Source organism: Oenanthe melanoleuca, chromosome 1 (assembly GCF_029582105.1).
Source record: "Oenanthe melanoleuca isolate GR-GAL-2019-014 chromosome 1, OMel1.0, whole genome shotgun sequence".
Classification (NCBI taxonomy): domain Eukaryota; kingdom Metazoa; phylum Chordata; class Aves; order Passeriformes; family Muscicapidae; genus Oenanthe; species Oenanthe melanoleuca.
In genome coordinates, this window is record NC_079333.1 from 73,190,723 (window position 1) to 73,210,712 (window position 19,990).

The 19,990-nt window shown below is 39.8% G+C and overlaps 1 protein-coding gene across 1 annotated transcript in view; it reads left to right on the forward strand.

The window, feature by feature from the left end:
- FARP1 (FERM, ARH/RhoGEF and pleckstrin domain protein 1) overlaps positions 1-19,990 on the forward strand; it is a 199,360-nt gene that overhangs the window by 25,629 nt on the left and 153,741 nt on the right. The window contains 1 exon segment of the mRNA XM_056497890.1: positions 12,919-13,114. Coding sequence (XP_056353865.1) covers positions 12,944-13,114 — 171 coding nt within the window. The 5' untranslated portion in view covers positions 12,919-12,943.

Here is a 19,990-nt window from a genome sequence, read left to right on the forward strand (position 1 = left end):
CCTGCTCCTCCCTGTGATACTCAGCAGTATTTATATGCCTGCTTTGGCACCTGGAGAACAGAAGAAGAGCAGCCCCCAGGTACAGATGAGGGAAATGTGCCTTCTTAGCCTTCCACAGAGTCAGGAACCTGCCTTGACTAGTTCATCACCAGTACATGTGGGTCAGGTTGGCTGTTACTTTGTTCTGAAGAACATCTCATCCTCTTGGAGTTGAGATGAGTTTGCCATCCTTTAGGAGGATGCACACTGGGATTTTCACAAAACACAGGGATTCCTGATTCTAAGGGGTAGCAATGCATTGTTTTCACATCTGGTAATTTTTTTTCAATCTCTAAATCCAAACTTAAGCTGACGGAGTTCCTCCAAGGATGAGAGCATGACTACCATCTCTGTTCAGTTATGTGCTCCCTGGGGAAAAGTGCAGGCTGATTCATGTAGGCCAGCCTAGATTGCAAAGCCTGGCTGTGTTAGTGACCTTATAAAAATATAATCCTGTCTGATGCTAGAGCAGAAAATTTTCCATACCTGGTAGTTGTTTAAATATTCTTTAAGTGGACTGCCTTTCTGCTGTAGTGATTTAAACCCCTGAAAATATTCTATGCATGAATTTACATAAAATAAAACAACCTGCATAATATTACATCAGTGCATGGTAGATGATCATTTCATTCCCCTCCCATCTATCCAATGCTTATGTCATTTTACATCCATCTTTGTTCCCTGCTCTGCCCACTGTGCACCAGTGTGTTCCACACGGGAAAGCTTCTGTGTGTGCACGCTCCTGAAGTGTGCTGAGCTTTGCACGAGTACTCACCTGCTCCACTGAAAGATGAAGAGACTGGGGTGTGTGTCTGTGTGTGTGACTGGGAGTGGTGGATGGCTGGAATCAGAGTGTGTATATATTTGGAGGAGCTCTCAGGTTGCTGGTGCATCTATGGGAGTGGAGAAGTTGGGGGTGAGGTGAAAGGAGTACCAAAAGCAAATCCTATACTGTTTATTTTATCTGATGTGATTTGAAGGCAGATGCTTCGCTTATAAACCTTGTGGGAATTGAAATATTCATATTCAGGAGTTATGAAAATTAGGGATACTCTTTTCTGGACTCTCAAGGTAATGCCAATCATGTGATTTGCTCTTTTTTAAAGTTCACATAAGAAATCAAACCATCTTAATACTTAGAATAGCTTTATAGATCAGATGCTACTTAAAGAACATGATTAATAGTGCAAAACCAAAGTTCATAATGTAAAGATGTAGTTCTCCCTTTTTGTGATTTACAACACAAGTGTAATTATTTAGTTGCATTTTCCCCAGGTAACAATCTTTAAGTTATTTGTTGGGTGTGGTGGTACTTCTCCTACTGCAGGGCACTGCTGTCTATTGTACTGTCTGTGAGAAAGCTCTTTTTCCTTGCCTTTTGCAGATGTTGAAAGCGAAGGGTGGCTCAAGATGGTGATGGCCTCCTGCTTTTAAGGAACTGGACTCAGTCCTCAACCGAATGCCCTGCATTGTTAGAAGTGATTTAAACACCCAGAAAATGGTTAAACTCTTGATAATCTTGAGAAAATTAGCAAGAGCTAGTTTTCAGAAAGCCTCATGCTCCTGGATGTAGCCTGCAGTTGTGTCTAAAGAAGGCTGTGAAATACTTGAAGCATGATTTGGCCCTAAGATTCTCATTTTGTTTGTACAGAAGCAGTGTTTGACCTAGATCAATAAATGGATTCAGACTCCAGACTCCTAGTGGAGCCAGTATCTGCATGCCTTGCACACTTGGGTTTTCTGTCTCTAATTCCCCATGTAGGAAGTAAGGATATTGTGCTTTCTCCTCCTCAAACTATCATGAAGTTAGAATAAGTATTATTCAAGAGAGTAAATCAGCTTCCTCTACAGAAAGCACAGAAAGAAAATGGTAAATTCTGTCTTAACAGTAGAGTTCTAGGAGTTAGTAAGCCTTAAGGATAGATCAGGGTGGAAAAAGAAATCCTGAGTGCCTTCTTGTAACTGGCTGTGCTTCCTTGTGCAGTGGAATAGGCAGCGTGGTCTTTGGCAGATCCAGGGAGGGAAATTGGTAAATGTTATGGTGTGCAAGAACAGGAAAAGGATAACTTGTAGTTTGGTGACATGCTTACATGCAAACAATTTCTGATTCTGATCTCTTCCTTGTTCAGTATTCCTTTATTTTAAGAGGAAAATGAGAATCTGTTCTGTTTGAAAGTGGAAGCTGCCATAGCAGTTGTAGGGTTCACACCCTTCAGTGGGGATTTCTGGCACTGGGGTAAGAGATGAGAGCAGCAGTGGCAGCAAATAGTCTGGCAGCAAATAGAGAGGGGGAGACTTCTGAGTTGTTGTGTACATGCAGGATAGGGCTGTTGACTTTGGTCCTATCTCTGGAAGGAAATCATAGAATTGTGGAATATCCTGAGTTGGAAGGGACCCACAAGGGTCACTGAGGCCAACCCGTGGCCCTGCACAGGCCAGCTGAGAGAATCACACCATGTGCCTCCTGAGGATGTTGCTCAAATGCTTCTTGACCTCTGACAGGCTTGGAATCAATCTGGAGGAATCTGTCAGGAATAAAACCTGATGTCATTGTCCATGCACAAGGAAATAAGCTATTTTCTATCACATGTGGCATACTTCCCCTGCCTCTCTTTACCTTGCCCTTCCTGGCAATTCTTTTGCACTTTTTGGGACACCTCTTCAGTTTTGGCTTCTAATTCTCTCATCTTTCACCTGCAGTTTCACCTCCCTTGCAGAGTCATTGTCAGACATCTTGCCTGAATGAGTGCCCCTTCCCCATCCTTGTCCAATTCTGATTTTGTGTTCAGTCAACTTTTTCCTTTTTCCTGCCTTGTTTTGTGCACTGCCTAGAGATGCCTGGCTCCCTTCCCTGCCTGTTGCTCTCCTCCTGTTTTGGGCCCTTGTGCCAGCCTGCTCCTTCGTGTCCCTCAGGTCTGGCATTTGTCCCTGCTGCACTCCAGATGCACTCCTTTCGCTTCCTTGCTGCCCGGGTGCCGGCAGCCCGGCCAGGGCCGGCACAGGAAAGAAGGGCTCCCTCTGCTCCAGGGCCTGGAGCTGCTCCAGTTGGGCAGCCCTGGGAATGAAAGGAGTCTTGGGCCCCTCTGTTCCCGGGCAGTCACTGCGCTGCCGCTGGGAAAGAGCTCGAGTTGGAGCGTGCTCAGCCAGGAAAGCCTCCCGGGAGATCCCACTTACTGACTCTAAAGGTCTCTGCCTGCCCTGAATGTGCTCTGTGCCACCATCGGATATGGGTGTTAAAGCTGATTTCCGTGTTCAGCATAATCTGAAGTTACTTGAGACTCAGGAGCCAAGAAAGGAATATGAGGAGTATAAGATGTTCTCCAAGGGAAGGAAGAGCAATCTAATACCCAATGTGCCTGCTTTGCCCAGCACAGCAGTGTCCTCTGCCATGCTGCTTTACTGGGAGCCTTCTATTGAGTGAGAAGACCTGTTAAAATCTCCCAGGCAGCACTCACGTTGGATTATTTGAAATGTATTATTTATTATGTCCCTCTTTCTGTTTGATCTTTCACTGTCAGCTTCCACCTCTTGATATGTGAATTTTAAGAAAGGATCTGAGTCCTGCACTTCTCTGTCTTGCTTGGATTGTAAAGGCTGTTTTCAGTGCTGCTTCCAGTGACATTTCAAGGAGGTCAGTGCAGACTGGTGGGCTGCTTTGGCAATATTTCTGCTCTCTCTCCTTGCCAATGCTGTAAGGAAGAGAACAGGACAAGAGAATTGGCACTTTCCACCATCCCCTTTAGTAGTAAAAAGCACAGATTCCACAGATAATGCTTTTTCACACCTCCAAGCAGGTGAGTAATTAGTTTTGAGATGTAACAAGAAACCACAGGGATGTAATCCGTACTGAAACAGGTTTGTTGATAAAGAGACAATGGTGTGTTTGAACAGGAAAGCCCTTCTCTAGGTGCAGCTTCTAAGGCTTGCTCTAGTAGTGCCGTGCTTTGGACTGACTTAGGTCAGTTTCCTTTGTGAAGTTAGTTACAGTGGGAAAAGATGTTTGTTCTGCAGGCAGAGCAGCACCTCATTCAGATACATCTATCTTATCTGAAAACCCACCCTTGTCTGTCTTCATGCAGCATACATAGTACTTACCTTTTGGCCAAACATAGAGTGAGGATGTACCTGTAGCAACAGTACACCCTCGTGTCTCTCACAGTACCTCTGATAGCTGTTCACACAATAAATGCAGTGTTATCAATTACCTAAAGGCACAAAAGTACCCTGTCTTGAAAGATCAAGGGAGCTCTCATAGGACAGGCAATGTCTGGATTGTGATGCTTAGCACAGGTAGAGTCTTTCACTGATTGAAGTATTTGCACAAAGGGAAATGAGTTGGGAACCTAAGGAAGTTCGAAAGTTTTGCAGTAATTTTTAAAATATTTTTTGAAGGAAGAATAATGGTATAATTTTAAAACACTCTAGGATAAATATTATACAATCAAGCATCATGACCTATTTTAGCTCCAGCAGGATGCAGGAGTATATTAAGAATGTATTAAGTTGTTTTCTAAACAACAGTACATAAAGCAATTTTTTTCTTCATGGTACAAGTATTTCTTGCTGGTACTGTGTCATTATCAAGTGTAGTATTTCCTTGGTCAAGAATAATAAAGGCTTATATAAAAAGACTTAATTTAAAAAAACCCAAACAAAACAATCATTGTATATTCAGTTATAACAAGCAGTTTTACAAACTTGTAAAAAGTCTCTTTTGGGAGCAGACGTTTAAACATTTAAAACGTCAGGAATTCTCTCTGGTTTTATAGTGGGTTATATACCGAGTGTAGAACTTTGGCCATAAACATGTTTTTCCTGGTGCACAAGCTATGTAATAATTTTGTGGGAGTCTGATCACAAGCTTTGGGCATAAAGGAAACCAGTCAAGGCCATTATGGCTTCAATTTAACATGTTTGGATAGGCATCATCTGTGGCTGCCCAGTGCCGAGCACTGATGTCATCGCCTCTGTGGTTTGTAGCCCCTGGGCCATAGAGGTGCCTGCCCCCTGAGAGAGCACAGTGTGCCCTGCAGCTCCTGGGCTGCAGCACAAGCATGGGGTGGCACCTCTGATGGCTCTCAGCAGGAGAGAGAGCGGGGCCAGGCACACTGTTTTGGTCTTCTGCTGGGGGTCTGTGTCAGGGCAGGGAGAAGCTCCTCTGAAGTGCCACTGAATTAGTCTCTGGTGCTCCAGTTCTCTGGAGGATCTGGCTTGCATTTAGGCAGTGTGAATACCTCTACTGTATACTCATACTTGGTTCAGAGAAATAGCATTTCCCCTGAGCTGCTTTATTTCTCAAAACCAGGACTGTATCAGATTTTCCTCCAACTGCTGAACAGTAGTATTAATGTAGTGTGTTATTTATTCTTTTGACATGTTTTTATTTCATGGAAAATGTCTACGTTATGCTTGAAGCTGGGTATGAGTTGCTGGATCCCTTTCAGAATTCTGTTAAATGTGGAAATAAATCAGATTACTTTGTTCTACTATAAGCACATTCGGCTTGGCTTTCACATGAGGTGTTGTATGGGTGAATGAGCCCAGAGCACTCCAGCTGGTGCAACAGCTTTATTTATGCAGAGTGATGGCATGAAAGGGTTTTGGAAAATGCTTTTAATGGCTTCAAGATTGATTTGTACCACTATTGAAACACCAAACTGCCTAAAGTTCTTACCCACTTCGCTTGTGTTTTCCAGTGACAAACTGGGGGCTCAGGTGATGACCCAGTTAATCAGGAAACTGTGCTGGTTGGAAACACAAGAAGTAGAGGTTTTCTTAGATTCTCCTTTTGTGTTCCTAGCTTTTACCATGAGGCAATAAAGCTTCCACAGTCTTTCTGATCATCATGTGAAATAGTTTTTTGCCCACATGGTGATGCTTTTATATCTCAACTTTAAGGTGCTTTGCGTTTTCATAAAATGATAACATGTACTTTCTCACTTCTACAGCACATTTTATCATCATGAAGGATTAGCTGGGTGACTTTGTCATGTATTTCATGGACTCTTTACTCTTAATATTTTTTTCTCCCATGGATTTTTTTAAATCCCATTTTGTTACTTGTATGAGCGTTTTGAATTTTACTTTTTCATAGGTTTTAGTGACAGAATTGGCAGGTTATGCAAAATAGAAGGGGTGTCAATAAAATCGAGTATGTAAGTATATGATATGTAGCTTGCAGCTTCTTCCTGAGCATAATTTCTTATGCAGGCAGTTTTGTCAATGGGTTGAAAAACATCTCAGAAAACTGGTTGGGGATTTGACAGTGAGGAAGAAATATCCTCCCCCTGGCCTGAGATAAAGCAGAAGTTTTGTAGAAAAGGTGTGGCCTTGTCCAATTGGGAAAGTAAAATGTCAGGGAAGTATTTTCAGTGGAAAACAGTGTTGAACTTCATGTATAAATATGTTATAAACACATACATGGTAGTTAAATGGTGATGTAGTAAGTCCAAAGCAAGTGAGCAATATTTAATTCAAATTTTAACTTGTCTAATTACAAATGAAGCATTTGTGTGGAAATACCTCCCTCTGGTCTATTAAGGGATTCATGGCTCCACAAGATCCCTGTTTTGCTCAGACTGTGCCTTTGGATGTGAAGGGAAAACACGGTTGATGGGTGAGAGTACTAATTGAGCAATTGGAGCTAATCATCCCCTTGGCTTAGCAGATGAAACACTAATTTTCCTTCCAGGAGTAGCCAGAATTACCTGTTTGTACAGTGCCTTCAAGTTGGCTGATTTAAAACCCGAATTAAAAACTTTAAAATTGGATGTGTTGGTTTGAATATGATGTTGGCATTCCTGATTCAAGTAAGTGACGTTGCTCATGGTACAAGGGTGCCAGGTAGGGGTAGTGAAGAGCAAAGTGAAGACAAGTCTCCAGAGGCTGGAAACAGTCACAATCAGTCCCAAGAGTAACTTGCGTGAAGAGGCTTCCCAGGAGTTCCTTTGAGAGGGTGAGTGTTTAGAAGTTTTTCTTACTTAATTGCTCACTTACATATGTACAGTGGCTTTGCTTGCTTGTGTGAGATGCAAGAAGAAGAAGTGTTTCTTGCCTGCAATCAGTTTCTAATGCATCGTTGTCCGGAAACGTAACGCAAAGTGAATCAATATGTCTGCTGACTTGTTCAATATCACTGATGGCTATCAAAGGAATTCTAATGCTGTGGGTTGAAATAAAGTATTTGTAGACCAGATTGACTTAATTCACAGAGCAGTCTGTATTTGTGCTTAAGGGATGAGGGTTTTCACAGAGGCAGTTGGAGAAGCATAGATTTATCTATTGCTGCACTTGTTGATAGATCTATGGACAGGTGTGTGGCTGAGGAATAAAGATAGCACCCATCAAATTTGTGCAGGATGGGACCATTCTTTGCTGACATCTGGCAGAAGAATTGGAATCTGGGACAGCTGCTAGTGCCACAGAATTGCAGACAGTTTTAGGACCTGAATGCAATGAAGATAAATGAGCTCCAGTTGGAAGCTGAATGGCCCTAAAGCCAGAAACTAATGTGGGCACTGTGAATGCTGCACTGATAGGCTTGCAAGAGGTGTTTTTTATCCTGTACCATCATAAATGCTCATTAGTCTGGACTTCAGGCTGCATTATTGGCATACTGAATAGTTTGAGTTTTTAAAGCTTTGTGTTACTGCTCAGGTCCCTAAATTTGACATCCATTTCAGGCTCTAGCTAGTTTGGTGTTAACCAAGTGTACTCTATTGCTTTACAAACCTGAGCACTTAGTCTGTCCAGCTGCATAACCATCCCACAGAAACTGGGCCAAGGGATAAGAGAATGATATTTAGAGGCTTTCAGAGTCTGCCCAAGATAGACAACTTTGTGAGCTCTCTACATTTTCAGTACAGGTGATGAATTTTATTCTTTTAGAGATAGTCTTGCATAGCTGAGGGAATTTCTTATTGCTGCAGATTTTACGAAGTCTGCAGAATACTGAAGAATCTGATTCTAAGACTTGCTTCTGCCAATTTCTGTCTAATTTTTGGTAGGCAACCATGGCGTTTTCGTGAGCAGGCAGGTTTTTCAAGGTTAATTTTCTGCATCTTTAGGGACAGGAAAAAGAAAACAAAAGATAATTCTATGTTTAGATATTAGGCCTGGTTAAGGATTTCACCCTGCATCCCCTTTTCCACTGACTATACAGGGAGCTATGACATGACCTATCTTCCTGATCTTCTTGACCTTATCTCATCTTGAGCCTGTCTACTTCTGACTTCATGAAGCAGCCATCACTTACAATGTTAAGTTTTGTTTTGAGCTAGAAGACAGTCTAATGGTACAGAAAAACGGAATTTTTATTGCCTTCCTTCTCTGAGTATTGTGGTTGTGAGCAGAAAGGGCAGACAAGGAACTGAACACAAATCTCTTCAGCTGCAAGGTTTCCTTTAGAGTCTGAGCCACTCTGAGCAGAGACAGACACCCAGCACCTGTGTCTGTACTGCTGCCCTTCAAGCTTGAGCTATTTTTCTATTAAGAACTTTTACCATTTCTTTGCTTCTGCAAAAATGCTGGGTTTTATCAAAGAAATTATAAGTTTGACTTCACTGATCCTTTTAGGTGTCTTCCAAGACAGGATATTCTATGATTCTGTGATTTACATGAATAATTTAAATTTTTTTAATCATCATATTTGCTTTGTACAGTTCTACCAGGGACTTGTGGAAATTAAGCAAGATAATGCTTTGCAGTATAAAAACCTGAACTGTATTGGCCTCTGTCTGCTTCCCATAATTTCAGACTGAATTTTAGGTTCAGTCTTCCTGGTCCTGCTGCCTTGCTTTGTTATTACTATTTTTTAATATGAGTTCAAGATACTTGATTTCATTTTAATGGTAATTCTGATGTACTAATGAAAAGGCAGCATCACTGACAATTTATACTGCATGTATAGAATTTTCTCTTACAGAGGGTGTGCATGTCTGATTTGTGCTTTTGGTAGGGCTAAACTCACACCATCCCACTGTGCCTCAGGCTTCTCCACCTTTAAGAGCAGTGTAGTGAGCACTGTGCTTCCTTCTGTTTGATGCTGTGGAAATAAAGGAAAGCAAAAGAAGTGGAAAGAGCCTGGATATGTGGTACCATTCTCTCCCATAACAGGAGTCTTCAGGCTTTGGAAGCCTCTTTGCATCAAATTCTAAACCCTGGTCTGACCTAAAGAGCAGAGTAGGTGAGAGATCAGAGTGGCATCTGTTCCAACATATTGCTTCTGTTTTTGTCAGTATTTTGTAATTTTTGTGGCCCTTTATTCCTGCCTCTGTCTTCCCTGCCCCAGCCCCAACAAGTGCTGTTTGTACTTGCAGCACTGTTTAGACTAAGTTTGATAAATTTTTCATCCTGCCAAAGAAAAATATGTGGAAGTTTTAATTGGCCAGAATCTTTGTGATGCAATAAAATGTGTCTGCTTTGAACATGGAGAACTAAGATGGCTTTATGCTGGCCTGTATTGTAGCCTTTGTCCAACTACTGCATAAATATATACAGAACTTTAAAATTTTTAATCTTAGCATTTAGTATTTTTATAAAAGGGTTATTAATGTATGGGTAGAACAAAACAACATCTGATCTATCTAAAGGTAGTTGTAGGGGTTTGTTGTGCCTTCCAGGTACTGTAAGTAGAGAAAGCTTGAGTCAGCCCAGTGGCCTGACAGCAACTGGCTGGGCTTAGCTCACCCTGGCATTGGGTTTTCCAGCCTGCTGAGAGCTGATTTAATTTGCTAACCTGGCCAAGAACAAAACACTGAATTATTTCCTTTTGAGGCACAGAGGTGCTGTGGCTTACCTTGAGGAGGGTGAGGGTCAGTGCTCAGCATCAGCCAGCACTGTATGGGTGGGAGCTGGGAAGGAGCAGAAGGGGACAAGACTCCTCCATGGGCAGCTCTGCTGTCTCAGTAACTCCTCCCCTCACACAGGTTAGGATACAGGCTCATCCTCTGCAGCAGACTCTCCATCTTACAGGTGCTACAGCACTACTGAGAAGGGCACTGACATCCAATGAGCCTGGAACTGAAACAGTAGTCTTGATTTTGGCCCTGGGTTTCAACAGCTGTCAGGAAGAGCAGGCAGAAACTCTTAATTTTCAGAGTTCAGATGAATCCTCTTTTATTTGCTGCTCTCTGCTTCTGTACTGGTTTGTCTGTCTCCACATATGTTTTGCTTAGAGCTGCAAATGTTAGAATGTGGTGGCTGCTGTTCTTCTTGGTTAATACCTTCTCCAATTTACTGTTGTCTTTCTACGAGAGTGTCTTTGAATTTCTCTATTGTTTGTCCAGACCTGATCCATCTCTTCATCAGGACAGACATTAGGCATCCTAATCCCCTCAGGTTTGCTCAATGTTTGCTTAATACTCTTCTGTTGCCTTCTGTGACCTTAATTCACTGTCTTCTAGATCAAAGTGATATAGAGAAAGGTGTACAGCTTGATTGATGTGCTGTTTTATTTTAGAGAGTGTTATTTTTAAGGCCTCTTACATAAAGGTATGGTAAAAATATTATGCTGATGTTATGACAGCAGCATAGTGTCATGCAGAAAAAACTCTAAATAACTTCCAGTGTAGCCTGCTGATGTTAAGGCATATAGGTTAAAAAATGAAAGTTTTTATAATTTTCCAAGTAGCAGATGCTTGTAATCAGGGTAGCCCATGGTTCTAAGACCTTTGCTTCCAAATGTATGTGTTTATAACAGAATGGTTCAATATGTATGTAAAACAAGAATTTCTGTATTACTAGCTTAATAATAATAAAAAGTCACTCAGCTGTATATATGGAGTGGTTCTGCTTATTCCTTTCCTCCATGATTTTTTTTGCTCCTAAAGTGGTTTTTATGTGTTTAATTAAAGTTTATTGGCCTATCTGGTTGTGTGTGTGGGCCACTGTATCATCTAGTCAGAAGAGCATTTATAGATGGGTTCAATGTCTGCAGTATTTCCTTGATTATTTAATAGTTTCACTTGAAGTGACTGGATTGATCCCTGTATTTATGGTTTAATGGAAAGAACATAGCCAGAAAACTTCTGTAGTAACACAGCAGTTGTAGAGGTCATGTCTGCCCTCTTGGTGCTGCCTGAGGTATGTGGTGACTTCAGAAGAGCTCTTACTCAGCCAGAATCTTTGTGCACTTCTACACTGAATACCTGTGCTATCTTTTTGGTCGATACTATGTATTCCACACACAGGAAAAAAACAGATTTATTTGCAAAGGAGCCTGGAGTCTTTCTATGTAGAGCTTGGTATCTTTTCTTCTGGAATTCCTGCCTCCAACTGAAGCTTTATTGTTGACACTGCTTGTCTTATAAAAATATTTCATTTAATTATTTTTAAAGAATAAGATTTATATAATTGATTCTTCATAGATTTTTAGATTGCAATGATAATTGAGGAAAAATTTGCCTCTCTGGTAGTGGCTGGCATGGACTTGAGTAGGTTTCACTGGTTTCTCTCTGCCCTTGATGGGCAGGTTAGTGCTGAATCGTTGCAAAAGCTTGCCTGCATTTTTTTTCCTCTCATTCATTTGTGCCCATTTAGCTGATATTTAGAAGTGTGGGATCCATAATTTTTAATTCCCTTCCTTCTCAGCTAACATTTCTTTTAATCCTAGTGCTGTTTTAAAATTTTTTACGCCTAGGTATTTGCTGTGTAAAAAATCTGTGGGAACAGATTAGTCAGGACATGGAAGAGTAATGTGTAGTAAAGAGTGAATCCTGCCAAAGATAGGGCTGTTTTTATTCTATCCTTATGGTGGGAACTGGTGTCTTATTACCTGTTACTGTTCTTTATAGTATTCTGTAGAACTGGTGATGAATTCACAAATTCATGGGCTATCTTGTGCTTCCTTTTTTTCCCATATAGGTTTCTCAATAATTGTAACCTCAGAGTTTAAGCCAGGCAGTGACTGGCAGTACTCATTTTATGCCTCTGTTCAGCTGGAAAGTTACATTTCCATGTGTGCCCCATTTGTGTGCTACATGTTTTGGTCATTGATCACTATATAAAAGTTATGCAGAATGAAAATGCATTTACCAAGAGAGATAAATGGACAGTAGAAGTGGCTTTCATCAGAAACCCAACTAGAGTGTCAAAAACCAGGGTAGGAAAAGTGAAATAAAATTCTAGTGTGATGTGTAACATTCAACAAGTAAAACTAATGGTGCTTGACTTAAAAGAGAAGATTTAAAGTGCCAATAATGAAGAATTTCCCAATCAGTGTTGGCTTTTTTTCTGGCCTTCCCAGTAGCATGTCCTCACAGTTCTTGGCTCATCAGTGGGATCAGGCCAGGGCACAGGTCTAGAGCAGCTCTGGTATCCAGTTATATAATTGGTGTCATCTTGTACCCCTTGGCTTTCCTGCTTTGCAGACCCTTATCAAAGTGGCAGTGCAAAGGGCCAGAGAAGGCTGGAAGAAAAAAGTGCTGAAGTAGCCAAGAGGGAATGATGGTCAGCAAGTGCTGAGTTGTCCCACCTGCTCTTCTCACCTTCCTACCTTCTCTGGGAATCCTGTCTGGGGGTGATAGCAGCCTGATTCATAAATAATTAAAAATTTACATAATTAATTGAAATCTGGGTTCTGTCATGCTCTATTTCCAGTGTGGTCTTGTTTACTTTTCCAGGAGAAACGGAATAACTTTCCCAGTACTCGAGGCTGTCTATCAGCCTTGCTCACAGGATGTGATTAGCCTGTGTATTTTGAAAAGTATAAAGTTTGCCTGATTTTCTTGTCTTCATATGAGACATTAAGAAAAAATTGTGATGGCTCTTATTTTCCTTATGATCATACAGTTTACAACCTGTAAGCATACCATGATGCTCATGTGCAAAACATCATCTTTATGACTGATATGGTTTTCTTTGCCCTTATTCTTTTATCAGATACAAGAAACGCATTTCCCTAAACATGGGTGAAACTGAGCAGAGACCAACAGCAGGATCCCGCTTAGGAGCTCAGGAAAATGCTGGGATCAGTACTTTGGAGCATGGACAGAAGCCACCTATGACACCTCCAGGAAAACTTGTCTCTATCAAAATTCAAATGCTGGATGACACACAAGAAACTTTTGACATTCCGGTAAGGATGGGGAGTTGGGGTGCCTACAGATGATTCAAGCATTTCTGATAATGCATCTTCTCAAACCAGTTCTTTGGCTAATGATTTCGTATTGCAGAGAAAATGGCTGTTGTGTATATCAGCATTAAATAGGTGATGGTGCAGCAGAATAGCAATAAACAGGGAAGTGAACTGTAGATTACAGTTATTTATTCTATTTCTGTTTGACCAGCTTCAGGAGAAGTTGGAGTCCTTGGTGGGTTTTTTCCTTCAAATATTACATACATTTGATCAGTGGTTTCCTCTACTTTTTGAACAGTTGATCTATTTCCTTGCTGCCTATTTGCTTGTAATCCATTAAACTGTAGATCTATACAGATTTTTTTGTCTTTCCTCTGTCAAGTCCTTAGGATATTAACTTGAAATCATCAAAGTTTTCAGTAATTTATATCACTCTTACAAGCACTGAGTGCTCTCACAGAAACTGAGTGCAAGGAGAGAAGGAAAGCAGTCTCATCTAAAGTTTCCCTGTATTTGTTGAGATTAATCTAGGTTTGTCCTTGCCAAGGAGACAGAGCTGCTACTGCTTTAGTGTGTGGTTATGATCAGTAGAATCAGTTAGAATTAGTTTTGATACCAAGACCAATCCAGTTTCACATGATCTATCTGTTAGTAGCCACTAATGATTTTAACATGCCATGCTTTCACAATTAACATGTAATGTGGCTGGATACTGTTATGGAAGTGTACAGGAATATGTATTTTTCTAAGTCTTCAGGGTTTCATGAATAGGAAAGTGGAAACCTGAGTTCAAATTTCATCCTTTGTTACTTGCATTTTCTGTAGCTATGGTAATTTCCATGCCTTCATTGGCTCAGTTCTCCCTTCTGTAAAATTGAGGATCACCAGTGAGATACAGAGCCCTGGAAAAATGTTACCCCTGAACTAACATGAAGGAATTCTGATTAGGAAAATTATAATTTAAAAAAATGTTTATAATGTTTTTATGACTTGCTTATGAGGTTTTCTTAGTCTGTTTTCTATGTGTACATGCAGATGCTTTTTGATCTGCTCTCTGCTGCTGTTTGTGATCCAAGTGCAACCATGTGTTTGATCTCAGATTTAATTTTTGCGGAAGGTAAATTCTCTGGACAGGCAGGTTATGTGTGAATTTTACTGCCATCAAGTGAAATGCCCACGTATGTAGCAACTTTTGTTGTGCTTTTTTGTTGCTTTTGTTACACTTTTGTGCCTTTCAGAATGCCTGCCAAATATCCATAGCAAACATTCTTTAGCAAAAAGCAGTCTTTAGATAATTGTTGCTGTTCAAAAGTGTAGTTATAGTTTAAATCATCAAACACTAATAAATTTTTGGTGCTCTTTCATCTCTTTTATTCTAGAGACAAGTTTGGGTTTTTTTAACCCATCTGTAGATGCTAATTCACTGTATTTTGAAAATTGAAAATGATACGCAGACACTTAACAGAAACCGTTTTGAGATTAGATCCCTTTCATTAAATTGTTCAAAAGAAAATGTAAGATCATGTGGATGCAATGCACCCTATAACTCCCTCTTTGCTTCTGGGAGTTTGAGAAAACAGTATTTTTTGGCTTTTAATATTAGAAGATATCAACATTTCATTTGTTTTTAACTTCAGCAACACCTGGAAGACCTGGGGATTTAAACAAATTCAATATGATTGTTCTCAGAACATTTCATAACCATCACTACTTAAGGAAAGCCCAGTTGGTTTGAAAGTCAAACCTTGTGGTGAAATATGCAGGATGCTTAGATACAAAATATTTCACAGCAGATCTTTTCTAAGGCCTTTTTTCTTTAACCTATGCATAGTAAATGGAAGAATACATGTTATTTTCAGTCTGCTCTAAAACACTTCGTTTTAGTCCCATCTCACAAAACTGAATAAGTTTTGATACATCTAAATTGAGATGTTTATTCATGTTGGAAACCCTGTGTTCCTATTTATAAGCTTCATGTTTTTAGCCAAATTGGTGCAGCATACACAGAAAAGGAAAGTGATACCATTTCAACAAAATATTTTAGGAGCAGCAAGTGTGGCCGTGGGCAGATGATGTTAAACATACATGCCTAAGCACATCTGTGGGTTTGCTTTTCAGTGGAGAATTAAATACTTTTTGCGTGGTTGAAGATCTGAACTGCACTTCCCAAAACCAAAACCTGAGCTGCTACGATTATGAAAATAACTTTGCAAATACGATACATGTATAAACTGAGAATGATTTGTGTTTCCTACAATTTCAGGAATTTTGCTGCGCAGACCTTTCTGTGTTAGCAAATGAGCCAAACTTTGGGTGGTTTTATTGATGCTTGTAGTGTGCCTTGCAGGATGGTATGAAGTTTAATGATGCCAGTTTATTATTTGCTCATGAAGTCTGCATAAAACCAGAAACAGATACTGATGCTACTTTCTCTTGAGTTTGGGGGTACTAGGGGAGTAATTGGGACTGTCCATGTGCTACTCTTGTTATGCCTTCAGCAGCACCACCCCATTAACTGTAAGACCTTATCTATGTGGTATTTTTATTGGAATTTTTATTGTTTTGTTTGAATGTTGTCAGGGTTTTAGGTTCTTATTGTGTGCTCGTTTATTTTTTCTTTTTAATTGAGTTTTGGTTGTTATATTCCAGGAGACCATATCCTTGCTCTTAACCCCTTTTCTCACATGGTGTACAGATGACTTGTTCCTATGGGTGCCAAATCCATCAGATTTTTATGTCTGTTCTGTATATAACAAAACAGGATAAAAATATTACCTACTTCCATTACCCCTTAGTGCTACTGCTCTTTGGACTGTTTAAAAGTAAAGTAACTCCAGTGTCATTTGAGTTTCTAAAGGAAAATTAATTATTTAGGTTGTTAGTGCTTTGATGCCATGTAATCATACCATGTTTGGCTCATTGTATTACTTCTCACAAGAAAAAACCCCAAATGAACAAAAAAGAGAGAAGAGACATCCACATGGACCCATAAATTATATTTTTAATAGGAATAACCCCGCACAGTGTGTGGAGAGAGTTTGTATGGGAGACTTCAAACACAGAAGCCACAATGAAGGCCTTTTCATCAATTATTGTACATGCAGTATTGTAAAAGAAAGAAATAATAAGAAAAATCTCTTAAGCTGCATGCTGTTAACAAACAATATTGCATTGTAGAATCTTCCAAAATTCCTATATTCCAAAAAGCTAGTGAAAGCTTGAATAGATAATCCTGGATCTTTTACACACGTCCAGTTGGCTGATTTGGTACACATGCTTGAAGGAGGATGGGGAAAGGCAGGCACTTTTATAAAGTGCAGTTTATAAAAAACAAAAAAAAAAAAGATTATGTGACTTTGACTTTGTGTTTCCTGCCTTTAACATATAAGGAGAATGTAAAATACATAAGTTTTTTTTTTTTTTTTTGAGCACATTTTTGTATCTTCAGCAATGAGAAGACAAACAATGTGGAGCATCCTTCCCTCTTTTAAGTGATTCAGCATTTTATTTATTTTATCTTTAATTTTTTGTCTGCCACTAACTCAGAGCTAGATGTCAGCTGTGGTTGCAGGTGATTAGTGCCTGAAAATCAGGCCATGAGTCAAGAGTTCATGATTATCCAGCACTTGCAGCTGTTGGTCGTGATGTTGCATGCAAGTGCAGAATATATTTCTCTCCTGCTCTTTGTTTCTAATTTCAACTTTGGCTGTATTTACTGAAAAATTTGTTAGATATGCTAAGTGGAGACTGCAGAGGTCCAAAATAAAGCATTCTGTTTCAACCAGTGTTTGGCTGAGTTATGACTATGTGATAGAATGAGCAAGTATGTTTCCTTTCTGCTAGGTAAAAGGATAACAACTTTAGCTAAAATGACTAATGAGAAGGAGGAACATTTTCCATCTGTGTACACATAGTGATAATCAGATATAGATAGATCTTGGGGGCTTTTTGAAAGGCTGGCACTTCAACTTGAAGACTTGCAAAGCCAAACACTAACAGAGGTTGTGTGTTATATTATAGAAGGTGGAGTTGTACAGTTCTGTACTGCTTGATTTTCCTCTGCTTTTATTTCTCACCTAAGTTAGTTGAAAGAGAACAGGAAGGGTTCCATAAAGCCATAGCAAAACTTAGATTTTCATATGTTTGTCTTGATATGATACCCCCTGTAGATTCAAAGAAGTTTGAGTAAGAATGAAATACAGTTTTTAAAGAACAGTAAAAATAGCTGATGATTGCATCTACTTCAGATCCTTCTGGGGAAAATTAAGCCCTTTCATGTTTAGTGTCTATGCCATTTATATGATATTTACTTTTATAGTTGTTTCATTGCCAGAAGGGATCTGTTTTAAAACTTCTTCTGAATGCAGAGTCAGTGCAGTTGCTGTCTAGGAAATGCTGAGGACAAGACTGATTCTCTTGTTGGACTGCTGGGATGATTTGGTGACTCAGACCAGGTTTAACCCTGACTGATTTGAGACTTGTCACCGATCATATCCTATTCTCTGGGTGAATGAAGCTGATGTGACTGGGATGATACTATTGATGCTAAATAGTAATTGAGGGCTGTTTCTTTCTCTTTGGCATCAAAAGTGAGATCAAAGCATGTCACAGGAGGTTAGGATTCTTCTTTTGGTTAGGATCTGTTCTCTTTAATTAAAACCAAACCAAAGTCTTCTTTATTGTGTCTGCAAGAGAATAGTTGCTTCCTTTTTGTGTCTGTCCTTTGGAACGACCAAAACATGCTTGCCTGTCCGAGTACTCAAGTTTATTAAACATCTGCTTTTTGTATTGTGTCAACTTCCTTTCCCTTTGAGTGTATTCAAGCTTTGTGAAATATGCAGGGTCAGAAAATGTCATCTGCTTTGGAGGATTAACATGGGTTTCTTAAGCAACAGGAATCTCTTAATAGAAAGCAGGGTAAAGGTATAATCCTTTGTAAACGTCACTTGTAAACATTTCATTTCAATTTGCTCTGCTCTTGGAAGAAAAAAGATTACCTGAGAATACAGAGTAAAGACCAAATGGTCTTGGATCTACAACTGTTTATCTTCCACTGGAGTTTGGATGTAGTACTTTGGCAGGGAATTTCTCTGCCTCAATCCCAAATTTTTCAGAGAGAAGGACTTTATAATCCTGTTGGGGGGTTCTGTTTCTTAAGGATAATGTTCTGGGTGGGTTTTTTTCTGTTTGATTGGTCGTGCAGTCATATGGTGGTAGTTCACATTCCCTTTGTGGGAAAAATACTGTCTATTAACTGTGTTCCCACCAGCTTCAAGCCAGAATGTGTGTCAGGAAAAACTAAATATTAGAAAGTCTCAATAGTTAATAACAAACATTACATGTGCTTTCTTATAAATTTCCAGAAGTGCTGTGTTATCTGTTAAATTCAAAATTTCAGCCACAGTTTTATAAATGTTTGAATTATTTTTTGTTACATTTGTGAGGTATGATAATTGCCTTGTCCTAGGTATTTATGCCTTTCCTCAATATGCAAATATAACCATTGAAATAAACAATTTAATAAAAAGAGCATGAGACAGTAGGGCAATGCAGAAATGTAAAACAGTATTTTATGCTTTCTTAGCCAGCTTCAACTTCAGTTCAATTATGAATTGCTTTTTTTCCAGCTTAGGAAGTGAACAGCAGGTCAAATGTCAGTTATTCATCAGTCTGAGACTTTCTTTTCTTCTCGTGCCTGAAATTATTTGGCCATTGCTGTCAGACTATTTCCAGTGAATATCAAGCATTTAAATATTCACTAATTGTCACGCCAGCTCTGCTGGGTCTTCTGAAATTACAAGAAAAGTGATTTTTTTTCTTCAACTCTCAGACACATCAGTTGTGTTTTTCTCGGCAGGATACTGTTAGTGGCTACCCAGTAAACTGATTTTTGTTGACAAATATTTAGAATGTCTTTGTTGAAAGACAGGGTATTTTAGTGATATGTGTTAATAATTTATATGCTTTTCAAAGTGGGAGAGAAAATAATCCACAAGCAAACTTCTGTAACCTGAGGCAGAAGACTGAACTGTTGATTTCTTTCTTAAGATTCTGTAGAGTGAGTATAATAAGTGGGAATCTAATTTTAAGTGCCAACAAATCCAGTCCATTCTCAGACTAGATTGATGTATTTGAAGATAACTGGGAAATGCATGTAATTTTCTTGAATGAATTAGCCTAACTTGTAATCATGGGAGGCTTCTCAAATATTGCCTTTTCACCTCTCTTGTTGAGCTGACTCACCAAGTCATGCAGCAGTGTGTGAGCCAGCACAAAGCAGAGGATGGAGCTGACACGGAAAGGGCAGCTGTGGATGCAGAGGCATTGTGGGAGCATCAGTGAAATGGTGCTGTCAATTTTGGTAGTAGTGTCTATGCCTGTAAGTTGGTTTGCACAGTGCTGGTGAGGCTGGATTGATGATCTGTGTGGGGAGTGTGGGCATCCTCCCCAGTTACAGGGTGTTTCTTTGGGCCACCTGTTTGGAGGTGACAAATGTCCAAGGAACAGTGGGAGGTGTTTGCCATCCCTCCTCCTCAAACTGTACATGTACAGGTGTCTAGAGGTACAAACTCTGATTTTGCTACCTTTGTGTTTCAGGGGTGGTGGGAGGGATGTTCTGCCTCTCTGTTCTGGTCAGAGGGAGGGAGAGAGCTGAACTTGCCTGGTTGTGTGCATCCTTCCCCTGAGAATGAGGTTTACCTCTTCCATCCTTGCAGTTTTAAAAAACTAGATGTCAAAGCCTCAGCTAATAATTTTCATCCATACTAGGGTGAAAGCATGGTACATTGAGCAGGCTGCTCATCCTGCCTGTCTCAAATGTGTATTTTAGGATGAGATTCATTGCTCTCTGGGGGTCTTGGATATCCCTACATGTTC